The 18,717-nt window shown below is 39.8% G+C and overlaps 1 protein-coding gene across 3 annotated transcripts in view; it reads left to right on the forward strand.

Moving 5' to 3' along the window:
- The window catches only part of PCSK5 (proprotein convertase subtilisin/kexin type 5), a 445,528-nt gene that overhangs the window by 303,368 nt on the left and 123,443 nt on the right, over positions 1 to 18,717 (forward strand). For 2 of the 3 annotated variants that reach the window (XM_049710824.1, XM_033440255.2), the window contains exons 17-20: positions 3,554 to 3,638; positions 7,509 to 7,606; positions 8,038 to 8,167; positions 8,581 to 8,696. In XM_049710824.1, coding sequence (XP_049566781.1) covers positions 3,554 to 3,638; positions 7,509 to 7,606; positions 8,038 to 8,167; positions 8,581 to 8,696 — 429 coding nt within the window. Of the gene's footprint in view, positions 1 to 3,553; positions 3,639 to 7,508; positions 7,607 to 8,037; positions 8,168 to 8,580; positions 8,697 to 11,780; positions 11,987 to 18,717 lie in introns of those variants that run through there. The other variant, XM_004276376.4, reaches the window with a different exon arrangement.

An 18,717-nucleotide genomic window follows, 5' to 3' on the forward strand; every position in this document is an offset into this window, starting at 1 on the left:
GCTGTGAAAAGCTGAAAGCCTCCCCGCTAAAATCTGGAGAAGGACAGAGATGCCCACTCTCATCTCTTCTATTCAGTATAGTATTGGAAGTCCTAGCCACAGCAATCAGACAAGAAAAAGAAATAAAAGGTATTCAAATTGGAAGGGAAGAGGTAAAGTTGTCGTTATATGCTATATGTTATATGACAATGATTACATATATAGAAAGCCCTAAAGACTCCACAAAAAACTACTAGAACTGATAAACGAATTCAGCAAGGTAGCAGGATACAAGATTAACATACAGAAACCAGTTGCATTTCTTTACACCAACAATGAATATCAGAAGGGGAATGTAAAAAACCAATACCTTTCAAAATTGCACCCCCGAAAATAAGATTTAGGAATAAACCTGACCAAGGAGGTGAAAGACTTATATGCTGAGAACTATAAAACATGTAATAAAGGAAAGTGAAGATGATTCAAAGAAATGTAAAGATATTCCATGCTCTTGGATTGAAAGAATTAGTATTGTTAAAATGGCCATACTACCCAAAGCAATCTACAGATTTAATGTGATCCCTATCAAATTACCCATGAATTTCTTCACAGAACTAAAACAAATAATCCTAAAATTCATAAGAAACCATAAAAGACCCAGAATTGCCAAAGCAATCCTGAAGAAAAGAACAAAGCAGGAGTCATAACCCTCCCAGACTTCAGACAATACTACAAAGCTACAGTAATCAAAACGGCATGGTATTGGCAAAAAACAGACATATGGATCAATGGAACAGAATAGAGAGCCCAGAAATAAAGCCACGCATCTACAGTAAATTAATCATCAACAACGGAGACACAAATATACAATGGGAAAAAAACGGTCTCTTTAGTAAGTGGTGTTGGGAGTGTTAGACAGCTGCATGTAAATCAATGAAGTTAGAACACACTCTCACACCATACACAAAGATAAACTCAAAATGGCTTAAAAACTTAAACATAAGACATGACACCATAAAACTCCTAGAAGAGATCATAGGCAAAACATTCTCTAACATAAATCATATCACTGCTTTCTTTGGTCTCTCAAGGCAGTAGAAATAAAAACAAAAATAAACAAATGAGACCTATCAAACTTACAACCTTTTGCACAGCAAAGGAAACCATAAACAAAATGAAAAGACGACGTATGGAATGAGAAAAAATATTTGCAAATCATGCGACAGACAAGGGCTTAAATATATAAGAACAGCTCATATAACTCAACAACGAGAAAAACAGATAACCAAATCGAAAAATGTGCAGAAGACCTAAACAGACATTTCTCCAAGGAAGGCATACAGATGGCCAATAGGCAAATGAAAAGATGCTCAACCATTGCTAGTTATTAGAGAAATGCAAATCAAAACTACAATGAGGTACCACCTCACATCAATCAGAATGGCCATCATTAAAAAGTCTACAAATAACAAATGCTGGAGAGGGTGTGGAGAAAAGGGAACCCTCCTACACTGTTAATGGGAATATAAGTTGGTGCAGCCACTGTGGAAGACAGTGTGGTGATTCCTCAGAAAACTGAAAATAGAACAACCATATGATCCAGCAGTCTCACTCCTGTGCACATATCCAGACAAAACTATAATTCAAAAAGATACACGCACCCCTATGTTCATAGCAGCCCTATTCACAATAGCCAAGACATAATGTCCATAGATAGATGAATGGATCAAGAAGATGTGTGTGTGTATACACACACACACACACACACACACACACACACATAATAGAATACTACTCAGAGCCATAAAAAAGAATAATGCCATTTGCAGCAACATGGATGCAAGTAGAGAATATCATGCTAAGTGAAGTAAGTCAGAAAAAGAAAGACAAATACCATATGTATCACTTATATGTGGAATCTAAAATAAGACACAAATGAACCTGAACCTATCTATGAAACAGAAACAGAAATCGGAAACATAGAGAACAGACTGGTGCTTGCCAAGGGGGAGCGATGGAGTGGGAGGTTGGGGTTAGCAGATGTAAGCTTTTCTATATAGAATGGATAAACAACAAGGTCCTGCTGTATAGCACAGGGAACTATATTCAATATCCTATGATAAACCATAATGGAAAACAATATATAAAAAAGAATGTGTATTGGAAAAGAATATATAAAAAAGAATGTGTATATATGTATAACTGAATCACTTTGCTGTACAGCAGTAATTAACACATTGTAAATCAACTATACCTCAATAAAAATTTTTAGAAAAGGGATCAGAAATAAGTAGTATTTCCTGAAGAAAAAATTCAAAATTCTTTCAAGAAGGCTGAGCCTTGGAAAAGGAATTTGGTTCTAGATGGTATATGATAGGATAAAGATAACTGAGAGAACCAGTTCTTTTGCCAGAGCCTGGAAGGTAGATAATTAAAGAAGGCTGTTTAAACAATTACTTTGCTGATACAAGTGGTCTGTGCATCTCTCTCCTTCTCTGCAATTGCCTTTTGTTTTAATTTCCTCCTTTAATGAGTCCATTTACGTATAACATAGGGATTATGTATGATCGTGACTAGCAGTAATTACCGCCAACATATTTACAGTTCCCTTGAATAATGTCATTAACTCCTCAAGACAAGCTGAGAGGTACGCATTATTGTAATATTTAGTTAACAAATGGGAGAACAGAGACTGTGAACTTGCCCACTGGAGATGCTAAAAGCATAACACAAATCTAGGTCCTCTGGCTTCAGAGCCTATGCCATGTCCAGTAGTCTCAATGACACTATGAGGGGGAGATCATAGATTGTAAAGGACTTCATATTTCAGGCCAAGGGGCTCAGAATTGAGAAAGGAAATGGACTTCCAGGAGGTCCTTAGAGGGATCCATTAAAGTAGTGCTTCTCTGTGGAACCCTGAAGAACACCAGCTAAATAAAGAGCAGATAGAGAAGCCTATAGACAAAGCTTCATTCAAGTCTACATACACATGAGGTTAGAATCCACTGGCATCTCAGAGAAGGTACCAAGTCTCCAGCTGCTATAAAGTTTAAGACACTAAACAATGCAAGAAATAATCAACCCTTACCTTGCAATCTTAAAAGCAAGTTCTCTTTTCTAGTATAGTTCGTCAGAGTAGTCCTTAAAGCTGTGAGCATGGGGTCTACCATTCCATCCCTCAGCTGGTAGTGTTGCTTCTCAACACTTCGTAGTGACATTGCCCCAGCTTCATGAGTGAGATTTTCATTGTAGGAAGTTAGGAAACCCTGCTTGGGAAAGAGAATGGGAAGAAGAAAAAAACCAATAAACTATTTAAGAATTAAGTGGGCTGTAGTTCTCTTGTCTATAAAATGGTAGATATCACTAAGATGTTACCCCGTGCTATATAGTTCCTACCTGTATTTGGTTTGCTGAGAAGTGGTAGCAAATGCTGAGTCTGCGGCTTTTCCTACAGTTTCCTACTCAAGGCCATGAGTACTATAGCATACATTAGCAAACGTTAGAACATATGCTTTGATGGAATCCAGCTGACCAAAACTGACTTACAACCTTGTTACTTTTTCTTTTTTAACAGAGAAAAATCTTTGCCGGAAATGCAGTGAAAACTGCAAGACATGTACTGAATCCGACAACTGTACAGAATGTAGGGAGGGGTCAAGGTAAGAGAGTGAAGGATTTCATCAAGTAACGCAGCCCAAGGACTTCTCAGTACAAATTAAAAAAAAAAAAGTAAATATAACCCTTTTATAAGTTACCCTTGGTTTGACTCCCATTCAAACACTTGATTGCTATTTGCATTATCTCGACCATTTTATGTGAAAAAATGGATACCATCTTGGCTAAGGAAGGTTTATTAACCAAATAAAATTCCTTTAGAAAAGATGGCTCAAATACAAGAAAATAAACGGCCATTTGAGAGGCCTGCTTCAGGCTTTTTGACCGGTAGTACATCAGTCAAGGATTACTGTGTAGGTAACACCAATGAATTATATTTAATCCCCATGATTCATTCCTCTGATGGTGGAAACTATTCCCTTATCTTTATTATTTCTCTCCGTATAGCCAATCATTCTCTTATCTTCAGCACCTCAGGCTGGTTCCATTATGCTATGATATGCACATAGATTTAATACCAAGGGATATTTTCCTTGAATGGATGAGACTTGCACGTTGCTAAAGCCAGAGAGTTGATAGATCCTTTGAGAGAATAACATGCAGCTCAAATGAACTAGGTATTCTCTTGATATCCTTAGAGAAGGTCAGATCATCCCACGCTGAGTGAGGAGTTGGACTCTGGGTTTATTACATAGAGCTAGAACTGTGCTCCATTGCTTCCCTTTCAAGAATCACCAGTACCTCTGTTTTCACCTCTGATCAGAGGTGAAATATGCAGGGTCCAGGCAGTTTTTAGGCAGGTAATTCTTTGCATTAATTAATAGTGGAACATCATTTTTATTTCGATTAATTGATTATCCATGGCTTGCTTTCTTTCCCCATAAATGCATTCAGTGTCAGTTTGCTTAGCACCTTTTACCTCAGGACTTCGGTTTCGATAAATATCAGTCTGGTCGGCCTCCTCCTGCTTTTTGTAGAAGGAGCAGATTGGCATAATGAAAAGAAGGAAGGTAAATGTGAGCTCAAATCTTTCTCCGCCATTTATCAGCTCTGTGATTTTGGCCAAGTCACTTTGCCCCTCTTGAGCTCCGGTTTTCTCATCTATAAAATGGTGATCGGGCTTCCCTGGTGGCGCAGTGGTTGAGAGTCTGCCTGCCGATGCAGGGGACGCGGGTTCGTGCCCCGGTCCGGGAAGATCCCACGTGCCGCGGAGCGGCTGGGCCCGTGAGCCATGGCCGCTGAGCCTGCGCGTCCAGAGCCTGTGCTCCGCAACGGGAGAGGCCACAGCAGTGAGAGGCCCGCGTGCCACAAAAAAAAAAAAAAAAAAGGTGATAATAACCCCGATGCTGCTGGATTATGATAAGGATTAACTGTGATAACATTTACAAAGCACTTATTCCAATATCTGATACTGAATTGGTCCATGAGAAATAAAAGATTAAGATTATTCTCTATATTTCTTAGGGAACATTTGATAGAGTAAGTTAACCAGTGCTCTCCAACAGAAGTATGAGAACCATATGTTATTTTAAATATGTCAGTAGCCACATTAAAACGAGTAAAAAGATACAGGTAAAATTTATTTTAATAAAATATTTAATCAAATATATCCAAAATATTTCAACATGTAATCAATGTAAGACAATATAAAAGATAATTAGTGAGATCTTTTATATTCTTTTTTGTTTGTAGTTCCTAGCCTTCGAAATCTGATATGTATTTCACCCCTAAAGCACATCTCAATTCAGACAATTTTTTATGAGAAATACTTGATCTGTATTTAGATTTTATAAAATTTAGTTGAAGTAGATTTTTATATAGCCAAGTTGTTCCACACTTACCCAGAAGTTTGCCAATAACCGAATCAAGTGCCAATTTGTAAAATTTCGAATGAAATTAACAAAAATAAAATAAAATGTTAAATTCTGTTCCTCGGCCACACTAGCCACATTTCAAGTGCTTCCGAGCCATGGGTGCTACAGCGTGTGGGACGGCACAGGTCTAACCTGGCTGGCTTATCCCAGAAAGAACCCAGGAGCTCGCGGTACCAGGTTCGTTAGCCTTGCCACCCCAGTATTTTGGAACCATTAGAAAGCATCATGGTTCACAGAGACTGCTCTGCTGCACGTCCCACTTAGTGCATTCCCTCCTCACACAGTGCAGCCTCTGTCTCCTGCTGAATAAGTGCCAACCTCAGAAGTAATGTCCTTTATTAGAAAAACAAGCAGCTTTTTAAAAAGTTTGATAAGTTTTTTGGTAGTCCTGTTTCCTCCCACAAAAGGATTCATTTGATGCACTGTCCCCTTTTTTACAGCTCTACAAAAAGGAAAGGGATTTGCTTTTACTGGCTTTTTAAATGACAGCTCTCTGGCGAGTAGAAGATCTATGAATGAAATATACTTTCTGTCTCCTTGAGGCTCCCCGCGTTTTCCTTAGGGGCTTCTAGGGTTGGCCATTTTGCCTCAAGAGACCTGTAAAATTTTAAATACTGGCTAAAAACAAACAAAAATATCTATGCATAAAATACTAGAAGGAAATGGATTAAAATGTGAACAGGACTGTTCGGGATTCTTTTTTCAATTACTTTGGGTTTTGTCCTTTCCAAATTTCTTTAAAGAGCATAGGGAAAAATAAACGTTACTTTTTAGTAGTATGATCCATATTCAAAACACAGTCAAGTAAGATGTGAATTGGAACAATATAGAGAAATATATTTTTTATAAGAAAATAGAAAGCATTTGACCCTGTTGCTTAGATACCCATTTTCTAGTATTGTCTATTGGGTGACATAGGATTATGGTAACAGTCTCTCTATTGAGTTACTCCGTGAGTAAAATTTGTATATTAAATGTTGTAAATTTTATGCATTTGTTTTTAAGAATCAGTCTGTAGACTATGAAAAAGCTCACAGCTGATAAAAATTAGAAGAAAAAAATACACATTCCTCATGTGACATTCTAGCAACTCATTAGGTAACGCCTAAGAGTGCTATTTAGAGAAAATATGACACAGATAACACCTAGAAAGACTAAATAATAGTATAACTAAGGAAAATCGAGATGTTTGGAGAAGCAGCAGTATAAGTAGATAATTTTGCCAAATTTTTCATTAGAGTTTAAAATTAATAAATCAAGCAATAAAGGCAAAAGTATATTAGAATTCTGTTGTTTTGATTGGAACCAATAGAAGAACTAAAATCAGAAACACTTAAAATCAAAAAAAGGCTATTCCTGGGAGTTTGAGCTGGGGGTTGGGCAACGATAGTTGTGCGCTTTTATTGTTGTAATTCATTCTACCATGTGTTCCTACTACATTTTTAGTTACAAAACTACTTTTAAGTTTATTGTGTAGCACAGAGGTCCCCAACCCCCGGGCTGCGGACCGCTACCAGGAGTTGAACGGCAGGCAAAGAGCGAAGCTTCATCTGCCGCTCCCCAGTGCTCGCATTACTTCCCCCTCTCCCCCATCTCATGGAAAAACTGCCTTCCACGAAACTGGTCCCTGGTGCCAAAAAGGTTGGGGACCGCTGGCATAGTAGGTCTAGGAGGTCTGGATATCAGGGAATTGGTAGGCCTATTGTTAGCTAAGGTGATTGTTTGGGTCAATAAAATACTTTTAAAAACCTCCATGTTGTAAAATGTTAAGAAATGTGTCAGCCAGTCTAATAATTAAGAGAAATAGTCCCCAAAGTTTGCAGCACGTGTGTATGCTACAGACGTAATTTTAGGCACAGAGAAGCATTATAGGCATTGGGAGGAGAAAAAAAAAAAGACTACAGGGGCTATTTCCCATGCTTCGAAGCTTTGCCAAAGCCACTGGTCTCTGGGGGGAACTATATTTGTTACATATGGCGTTGGGGAGTCATGACTCCTTTGCCTGTTCACAGCAGTCTGTGTCTGTGTCTGTGTCTTCAGCCTGCAGGGATCCCGGTGTGCCGTTGCCTGTGAAGACGGACGGTACTTCAACGGCCAAGACTGCCAACCCTGCCACCGCTTCTGCGCCACCTGTGCTGGTACCTTCTCTCCCAGTCCTCTTGTTTATCCTTCTGGCTCTGGTTTGGCTTTTGTTTACCTGTCTTTATCCATCACTCATGCAAACCCATTTGATATTTTTAAAATAAATGCTGGAGAAGCATGGGTCTCTTCTGATAATCATGCATGTATTCTCAGAAGTCAGACATTAGTAGCCCATGCTCATTGAAAACTTAAATCTCCCAGTGACACCTCCTTCGCTTTCCAAAGAGATTTGATGTTTTTGGCAAATGGGTTCAATGTAAAACTGGAGCATTATTTTTTCCAAAGAACATAAAGAAAAGCACAAATATCATAATTATTAAAATTACAACCTATTAATGCCATTTTAACCAACTATGCAAGAAGCAGCCCCTCATGCAACCTCTTCTGAGGTTTTGTTTCTGTCTTCGGCATCTGTCTTGCTTTTAAGGAGCAGGTGCTGGTGGGTGTATTAACTGCACAGAGGGCTACTTCATGGAGGATGGGAGGTGCGTGCAGAGCTGTGGTATCAGCCATTACTTCGACCACTCTTCAGAAAATGGATACAAATCCTGCAAAAAGTAAGTGGATCCACCCCTTAAGCCCTAGTGTTTGGCTACCGGGTTCCTTATTTGACTGCCTTCATAAATAATATGAAACAGAATTATTAATGAAAAATAAGGTTCAAACATTTACCTGTGGACACTGTGCTGAACCTTTAACCCAACTGATTTTTTTTTCACCTCAGAAGAACTTTAAAACCTCTAAAGTAATATTTCTGTTTCAAATGCATGCTCTCTCCCCTTTAAAATCATAGTCTACCTGCTAGGCTTTCTTTAATGTTGTCAAACCTAGCAGTTATTGTAAGAACAGATTTTTGTGGCATCTTCAAAGGGAGAAGATTAAGTTTAAGACATTAAGAGGTTGGTAGCAAACACATCTTCTTCTGTGCCTGATGTGCAAAAGGATGATAAATTGTACATTGTCCCCTTAGATGTGACACCAGCTGTTTGACATGCAACGGTCCGGGGTTCAAGAACTGTACGAGCTGCCCCAGTGGGTATCTCTTAGACTTAGGAATGTGTCAAATGGGAACCATCTGCAAGGACGGTGAGTACAACTGCTCGTTTTGATCTTCTGAGCAAAGTGTGATCTTTCTACGTTAAGGTCTAATATATTTCCACTTGAAAATGAAACTCTCAAGCGTGCCCCAGATAGGACACGCCCAATATCTTGTTGGCGTTCATTCATCTCGAACTTCTACCCTCAATGGGTTTGGTTTGTTGGTGGTTTTAATTGCAAGAAGAACTAAGGCATCCACTAACCAAGATGGCACGAGTCAATTTTTTTTTACGTAGTAAACTTGGTTCTTTACAACTTTAGAGTTTTGGGTTCACAGCAAAATTGAGCAGAAAGTGCAGAGAGTTCTCATATAACCCCTGACTACCCTACGCACATACACAAACACACACACAAACACCTCCATTATCAGTGTCCCTCACCAGAATGATATGTTTGTTATAGTTGATACCGACATTGACACATCATTATCACCGAAGTCTATAGTTTACGTCAGGGTCCACTCTTGGTGTTCTGTGAGTTTGGACAAATGTATAAAGTATCCACCATTGTACTATCATACAGAACACCTTCACTGCCCTGAAAATCCTCTGTGCTCTGCCTGTTCCTCCCTCCTTCCCTCCCCCTGCCCAACCCCTGGAAACCACTAATTTTTTTACTGTCTTCATAGATTTGCCTTTTCCAGAATGTCATATAGTTGGAATCATACATCAAACACTAACTAGAAAAGGCTACCTACTGTATTTTTTCCAGTCTTTTGGCATATGTACTTTTCATCAGATTTTTAAAATACTGTATACATGGAGTTTTGTATCTTGCTTCCTGCACTAAGCATTTAGATAAACATTATCCTATGTTTTTACAAAGTCTTCAGAAACTTCATTTTTAATAACAGCTTAATATTCTATCATGCGGAGATGCCACAGTTTATTGCCACGCTCCTCTTATTTGGATTGTTTATAATTTTGATATGTAAATATCAAATGGTATCTGAATCTTTCATTAAGCTGTGATAGATAGGCATCTATCTAATGACAGAACCAACTACAGATTGGTTCTAATGTTAATGTTGGTCTGTTTCTCTTTTCATTGCACCAGTGGTTCTCAATCAAAATGCCAGGACCCCAGACCTTCCCCAAAGATCCATTTAAATTGGTCTTGGGGTACAGTTTGAGCACTGATAGCTTTAGAATCTTCTCAGGTATTTTTAATGTGCCGCCATTCCCCCTGACAATTTGGGAAATACCAAGTTCTCTCCCTTTTCTAGCCTCAGTTTCCCCATCTATAAAATGAATGAATTTAAATTAGTCCAACTCCAGCCTTTTGTGAACTTTGACTCTCGATATAATTCATGCAGAGAGGGCCCTAAAATTTGTGGCTAAATTTTTTGCAGAGGTGCATCTCAGTGATGTAGAAAGAAAATGTTTTGAACCACCGTTGTTCTAAACATCTTTGGACTGTTAGGAAAATAGGAAAATAAAAAAACTATGCATTTGGAACAGTTTTCCCTGATAAAATCATTTCCCTGGGTTTAATCTTTGTCTTCTTTTGAATGGTTCCTCTTCTGGAAATTTCACAAGAGGCAGAAGAGTGCTGTGGTTGGGAGAATGGGGATTCAGGAGTCAGAATGCTGTCATTCATACCTAGCCTCCAGACCTTGGGCAGGTTATGAGCTTTTCTGGGCCTCACTTCCCTCATGTGTAAAAATGAGAAGGATAACGCTGTCGACCTCATATGGTTATTCTACAACTTCCCGTTAGGAATCTCAAACATCAAAAAGATCCGAGCATGCGATGGCATGCATAGGAACATCATTTATGGTCTCATATCCACAGAGGATCACAGGTGACTCTGCATCTTCATAGCTTTTCTAATGTATGATTGATCTGGCCGGGACGGGCAGACCTGCTCAGGCTCTGTGTTCAAACTTTTCGTGGCCAGGGCTAATTCTCACCACACAACATGGAGGTGAGAAGACTGAGGGATAGCACCCCAGGTACTATGTAAGTATCACCTTTTAGTTACCAGCCAGTGCTCGTTTGAAATTTTCACCCACAGCACTTGGTACCGGGCATTTCAAGGTTTGCGATGCTTTAACGGCTTTCCCTAAACCACAGTAAGCATGGGATAATTTATGCCAGTGGCACTTTGGTAAAAGTGGAGTGTCAGGATTGCAGGCAAAAGTGGAAAATGAAGAACCATGATCTGTGATGGGTCCATTTTCAGGTCGGTTAAAGGAATGAGATCATTGATGGCTCACCAGGCTTTTCAAATCACGTGGCAGTTGCATTCAGGGATGTGCTATTTATTTTCTTTCAACTGTCATATTTCAGTGATTCTAAGACATACTTTTTTAATATATTTTAACAGCTCTGGAATCAGATGCATCTTATAATTCATGGCAGCTTACAACTGCTTTTGATCCACAGGTTGATGTGACATCGTTGTCATCGCCTGTGACTTAGTCACAGATATGTCTAGTCAACTGAGTTAGGCACATGATCACTCCTACTTGTGTTGCATTTACTTGCACTTCATAATAGCTTGAACAAGTTAAACTATTTCTCAATATTCAAAGGAAGAATTATTACATAAGCCCAGAAACAAAACAGCATGTTATATAAATTTAACTAATACTTTCAATAAGCATAAAACTAATATTCTGATAAGAGGCTATTGTGTCGCCATTTAATATGAATTTTTTTCTTGGTAGTACTTCAAGTAGTGGTGCATCTGAAATCCAGTGTCTTGGATTCAGTGAAATATAGTATAAATGACTGTATACGCTCTGCTCTAGGTAACTCCGAAAAGAAAAATTCCTTGCCTGTATTATTATTGATTTCTAATTTATTCTTTTTCTAATCTTTTTTTTTCCTTTCATAAATGGATACCAATCACATTTACCGTTGGACTGGAATATCTCTCCTTGAAAACAATGCTGTTGACTGAAATCACTTTGGGTGGACCAAATTTCTTCCTGTTGACTGCTCCCGAATGATCTCTTCCAATCCCCCCAATCTGCCTCTCTGGCCAATCACAACCTTCTTCCGTGTGTGTCCATCATGCTGCTCTCGTCCTCAACTTCCCCTCTCTCTTGCTGACTTCCTGGAAAAGCAACGGAAGAGTCCTGGGCGGAAGGAGGCTTCTGTATGCTAGTGAAAAAGAACAATCTGTGCCAACGGAAGGTTCTTCAACAACTTTGCTGCAAAACCTGTACATTCCAAGGCTGAGCTGCCGTCCTAGATTTCTTTGTTCCTGTAGACTTATAGATTACTCCATATTATTATTAAAAAGAAAAAAGCAAGCAAAAAAAAAAAAAAGCAAGCCACCTCTCTCTTTCTTGCTCTCTTTCTCTCTCTCTCTCTCAAATTTGTGCAGGGAGATGGTGAACTGTTTTGTCAGAACTTAAATGGAAAAAAAAAAAAAATAAACCTACAACAAGCCTACCTTTTATAACTGGGTGTTTAGTGCTAAACAGCCAGAACCACAGAGACAGTATTGTATGACCAAAGCATCTGATGCCAAAATTTGACGTTAAAGTAATGATTTGACTTCCCGCCCTGTTTTCGAAGGTCCATTTCTTTTCCTTCTGCATTTACTTGCTTGTTTCCCCTTTGAGACGCCTAAAAATATACCTTTTTCAAAAACATCACAAGAGCAGACACAGATCAAAATGAAACAGAAAGCTCAGGCATCCATCATTTCTCATGCTTGCGTCCACTGTTGGGGGAAATGGCAGAAAACCGGACCTAAGGGCATTAAGAACATCCCGCAGAGTTGTGTTCAGTGTCGTCTGTCTTGGTTTTTCACAGTTGACCACTGATACTTTCCACACATAATTTACTTCATGCATTATGTGCTGGTTTTGGCATTATGCCCACCTGATAAGTCTGCCCCACTGGTTTCATCCAATAGACTTGCTGCTACTGGCTTTTCCATGGTAGATTCGGTTATTTCACGTACAGCTGGTCGGAGGGGATTGCTCTGCATAGTCAAAGTGGTGATGGACAGAATGCAAAGATTCACCAAATAGCTGAGACTGACCCGGCTCCCCCCAAATCCAGAGTGTTCACTTGTAAACCCTGCACAATCTCTTGGTGCTATTCAGCCATTATCCCCATAGCATTTTTTTTTTTTTTTTTAAGGCCGTCAGAAATTCCATGTGTTGTAGTGGGAAGCATTTTGGATATGATGAAGAAAATTTCTTCCTGGAGTCAAAAGTTTCTAAAAGGTCCTGTATTTTTAAGAAATGGAATTTATTTAAATAATATTTAAGCTCGTGCCCAAGTTGGCCGGGCAACATTTTTCAATGGTGCTTATTAGAAGTTTTTTTCATCTTGTCATTTTAAGAAAATAAAACTGGAAATGGAATATGGGCAGCATGATTGTACCCTCCTGGTTCTGTTCTTTTCCCACTCCTCTGTCCCTCTATAACCATGCTATGATACACCTGTCCACTGAATGTCGCTGAGATCATCAGTTTTCTTGGAAATATCTTCACTGGTTTTCTATGACTCCCCAAACACATCCTGGAATCTAGCAGACTGAATTATGTGAAGACTGTTTGGATCAGTGGTCAAAAATGAGGAAACCTGATAGATCTTTTTATAACTCTGAGTTTCTCTGTTTAGGAGAGGATAGACTGATATCAAGTTTCTTCATGTTTCATATCAAAGCTCCATTGGTGACCTCATTTGCTTTGAGAATGACCAGCCATCTTGCAAGCTTTAGGCTTCTGACAGCCTCACTTCCAAGATGTCACTGGCCTCACAGATGAGAAGAGGAATGATATCAATATAGGTTATCCTGGGAAGTGGATGCTAACTAAGGTCCCCATCCAAGCAGCAAGGTAGTAAAAAGCCTACCTTGAAAATATGCATTCCTAGACATCAAAGTTAACATTGAACCCAAGGTAAATAATGAGTATAAAGTCTAATGACCCTCTTAAGAGCACTGTAGTGACACTGAGTCACGTAACGATTCATATGTAACTAGGGAATCAACTGATTTTGTTGAGTAATTTTCCTCTTCATAACACTTCAGGCCCTTCTGACCCGAAGAAAGCAAGTTAGTCCCAGGTATGGCATGTAAAGTCTCACATTTAAAGGCGCAGTCTCTAAGTGGACAAAAGCAAGTGAGAGCCTAAAGCTAGGTCAAGCAGATGGTGAAACCAGATTTGCCTGCAAAGAAATCCATTTAACTGAACCCACCCATAATATATGAGGCACAAAGTTACTATGAAGGGAAAGATAAAAATGATGTCTGTGTTCTTAGACAAATAACTATCAATCTGACAGTCAAAATCATTGGGGTCCACCAACATGTGTTCCATTTCTCACTGACCATGCAGGCACACATTGTGGAAATACTGGTTTAACTACTAGTGGTTACTGCCTCGTTTATCTACAGAATATTATTAACTAGAACATAATGCTTTCAAAGTTTAAGTTAATGTTATATATTATGTATAAATATATATATTCATAATGAGATATATGTAATGGATAGTACAAAGTTTGGAGACTTAACAAATGCTCTAACCTCTAGAGACAAAAGTCCTATCTTCTGTTTTCTTTTGTCTTTTGACTTTTCATTAGTGATCCATTGTTAAATCCAAATCCACTTTTACTGAAAAATACTGTACATGTGTAAAATGTTCAGTTGTTTTTTTGTAAAATATAGTAGAATGGTTGTAATTGATACTGGCCAAAATCAATGTTATTCCATATTTTATTTTTTCTATTAAATTAACCTAAGTTCCTGTTTATTTCATCTGTTCGTACCCATGTGCAAACATCTCTGAAAGGGTGAGGCCATGAGAAACTTCTCTGTTTCCACATAGATGCTGAATATGGAGGAAAGGGTGAGGTGAATGAACCATCTAAATAAAGTTGGGAAAAAGGGTGAGCAGAGGTGGGAACTGAAAAAAAAGGAGAAAGTAACAGCAATAGAAGAAAGGATCAGTTTAGGTTTGGTCATGAATGTATGTTAAATCCCATTTTTAGTAAGCAGACTGTGAAAAAAATCTACAGAAGTTCGGTACAGTTGCTTTTGCATTGTACAGATGCCATGTCCAGTGAAAGGGCCACCTGGACCTGTCCTTTCCCTGGTTTCCCCCAGGGCATGGACTACTGCGTACCCGCCAGTGGGTGTATGGAAGGGTGGGGACCAAGGGGCTGGGCACAAAGAGGTCAGGCAGCAGGGGCAGGTGTGAAAGCTGTTATAGAAGATGACCTTGTTCAGTGGGCTAATATCCTGTGTTTCATTGTTAGTTGGCTGTATCCCTGGATGCCTAGAAGGTGACTTTTCTAAAATCAATCTCCAGTACATGCCACAGGGTAGGACTGTATAGTTAGCAAAAAACAACCATGGATTATAGATCTTTGTGAAACCTGCTTGAGATGGTCACTAGCCTTGAAAGTTCAATGCCCTGTCTTCTGCAAAAAGAAATGAGAAATCAACAGAAGTGACACACATATTGCACTCCCATTAGGTTTAAAGATCTGGGGATACAAGAAGGTATAAGAGAGACCTGCTGCCAGGAAGTCCCATTACAGAAATGGAGAGAAACTAATTTTATTGACCACTTACTATGTGCTGTACAATATGGGAATATAGAGTATATATATACTGATATAAATATATCCTCTTTTAAGTTTCACACAAACTAGAGCAGAGACATGTATTATCCTCTGTTTATAAATGAGAAAGCTGAGGCGTACGGACTGAAATAAATTGATTGGGATTACATAACCAGACTCAGAATAATAAAAATAAAATTCAGTATTAAGACCGTTAATACTAAGTAGTGAATTCTAAGTTCAGACAGGCAGAAATTCCTTTGAATTGGATTGGTCAGGCCGAGTTTCCTAGAGCTGTCTGGACTAGCATTGGTTCTTGGAGGATGGCTAAGGCTTAACTGAGCAGATGGGACTAAAGCAGGAGGAGCGTTACCAGTGAACTTGCTGCACAAGAGGTGTTCAGGGAAGCAAGTCAATTGTTTTAATGCTTTTTAATCTAATTAGCCCGTTGCTACAAAGGACAGTGATTCAACATTTGATGGCTCAGTCAAGAAGAATCGACATGTTTACACTTTCCAAAAGATGGGTAGTGTGCCCATTCTTTTCAATTCCCACACCCATGGAAGACCTTGCCAATCATCAATATCCATCTGTGGATTGATCAGCATTTTCTCACCTTTCACCCCAGTATTTGGGCCTTATCATCATGCTACTGATCTATCAGACTCATGGTTTTCCACCCAACAGTCTACTCTTCGTTTTGAGGAACTTGCACACTGAGTGCTTCGTAGAGAAGGGCAGGTAGTTGTTGTAGTAACTACTAAATTAAAATTTCTCCATCAAGTGATCAACACTGTAGGCACATCTGAGTATGGAAATATTAAACACCCCATCCCCCTCATGTAGAAAGAATATCATGCAGCTAAAATATAAGTGGGCATGCATTCTCAACTGCTTTCATATGATCATTCAGATTCGCACAAAGGGCAATGACAGACAGCAGCTTGACGATTATGGAGAAAACTGGAGGCAACTTCCGCTGTGGCCTGGCCAGCTCAACACTGCCGCCTTCCATCTGCTGATACAAAATGGCAGCGGGAGCACAAAGGCCAGCTGCAGCCCGACCTCACCTGGCCCAAGCTGGGCCCTGGGCCCCAAACTCAGTACGTGTCAATGACAAAGTATGAACCTGCTTCTCCTCCCTGGTTGACAACCATTTCCAAAGTTATTTTTGTTGCAAACCTATAAAATCTGAAATTCTCGGCAGAATACTTAGGAGCCATTGACAAATTTAGCAGGGCATAGCCAAGATGGACTTAATTTCACTGTGGCTCATTGGAGCAGCTTGGCAGTAGAGATGGGGCTGTAATCCATACCATCATGTCTCCTGTTCATCATGAGAGGTGAAGATCTGGCCCAGAGTCAATTCCTGGGCAAGAAGGCTGCAGTTGTGCAGCATCACTGAGTCTTAGAGGGCAAGTCTGGGACCTGCGAATGCCAGCAGTTCCTTCCTACCTTCTACCTGCAAGGGACTTAGAAGGATGTTTGACTGTCTTATTACTGAAAGATTTTCTTGCAAGATTTCTTCTCTAAAGGGCCACTGTTTGGGTCCCCTGCCCCCAACAATTGTTGCAACTGTTGCTTTTTCAGGGCCAGGCATCAGGCAACAAAAGATAGTTTGCATCCCCGCTGCTAGAAGTTTCCAGAAACATTCCCTGAGGCCTGAATTGTAAGACCCTTTTTCATTTTATAAAAGAATACATTATTTTAAGAATACAGTGCTTTGAAGCTGGCAGAGTTCTACTAAAATGGCTTTATTTAATTTTGCACCCAAAAAAATCACAGCGACCTATAGAAACTAACTTTCTGTTGCAAGATTCACAACAAGTCAAGGGTGTGGCTGAAACTCGAGCCCACAGCATCAACCTTCTACACAACACTGCCTCCTTTTTATGAGTACCATAGAGAAAACAAGTCCATATGTGTTGCAAGGCAGGGGGTAAGAGCCTTTCCCAAGTGTGGATAGAAAGCACACTGTACCCCTGGACTTGGCTTTTTCTCCTTATGAGCCCAAATGAATTGCTTCCGTAAATAAACTTTGAGTCCCTGTCATATACCAAGCTCTGAGGTCCTTCATGCCCTCTTCAAGCTAATGGTCTAGTGGGAAACACAGATACAAAAATGCATGCTTATAATATGAAGCTATCCAATAAAGGGCTAAAAGTCCCATGCCTTGCACGATAAGCTTTCCAAGGGCATCCAAAAATAACGTGAAACATTCAAAGTAGTTGCCTTTCAAATGTGCAAAATCAAATGATATTTTAATTAAATATCTACAAAATGCAAAATGGCAAACTAGTCAACTGCAGCTCAAAACTTAAGCAATCACATATAATTGAACTTAATGTGGGATAAAGCTGAATTTTAATATGTTTGATGTGATGTGGGACCCACACAGGTAGGAGAACTTAGGATCTGCTGGGTTCCTAATTTAACCCTGCAAAGGAGGGAGAAATTTACTCTTCATGGGGGGGAGGAATATATTTATATATACTTCCGATCTCTTCCCTCAAGATTCCCACCTGTAGATCCAGATAGCTACTTGCCATTTCCCTTCAGATATCTAATAGACACCTCAAAATTAACACGTCCACAATAGACTTCAGACTCACCAATCCCCTAAACATTATCATCACCAAGTGTCTCCCGTCTCAGCAAATGGCATTAAAATACATCCACCTAAATACCCATCCATCCACCATTTGCTCAAACCTGAAACCTAGAATTCCTCTTTTTTTTTTTTTTTTTTTTTTTTTTTGCGGTACGCGGCCTCTCACTGCTGCGGCCTCTCCCGTTGAGGAGCACAGGCTCCGGACGCGCAGGCTCAGCGGCCACGGCTCACGGGCCCAGCCGCTCCACGGCATGTGGGATCTTCCCGGACCGGGGCACGAAAACCCGTGTCCCCTGCATCGGCAGGCGGACTCTCAACCACTGCGCCACCAGGGAAGCCCTAGAATTCCTCTTTTTCCGCCCCCAAATCCAATCCATGAGCGAGGTCCCATTAACCCCACCTCCATGATATATCTCGAAGTGGTCTACTTCTCCCCATTCCATAGCTATAAGTCTGGATCACACCACCATCCTCTCCACCCTAAACTACTGCCAGAGCCTCCTAACCAGGCTCCCCGTTTCTCTCCGCCTCCTTTCCTCTTTTTTCTCTCCTCCCCCATCATTCTCCACACAGATAGCAGAGTTATTCTCCACAGAGATAGCAGAGATAGCTATTACAACTACAAAATCTGATTTCACCTCTCCCCATTCACTCAGAATAAAATCCGAACTCCTTACCTGAGATCTTTCTGATCTCTTCTCATGCTTCCCTGCTCATCATATTCTAGTCATACCAACTTTCTTTTTGTTCTTCAAACAAAACCAGCTTATTTGTGCATCCAGACCCCTGCTCGTCACATGGCTGGTTTTTTCTCATCCTACAGGTCTTAGTTCAAAAATAGCTTCCTCGGGAAGCAGCT

Source organism: Orcinus orca, chromosome 6, assembly GCF_937001465.1.
Source record: "Orcinus orca chromosome 6, mOrcOrc1.1, whole genome shotgun sequence".
In the NCBI taxonomy this organism is placed as follows: Eukaryota; Metazoa; Chordata; class Mammalia; order Artiodactyla; family Delphinidae; genus Orcinus; species Orcinus orca.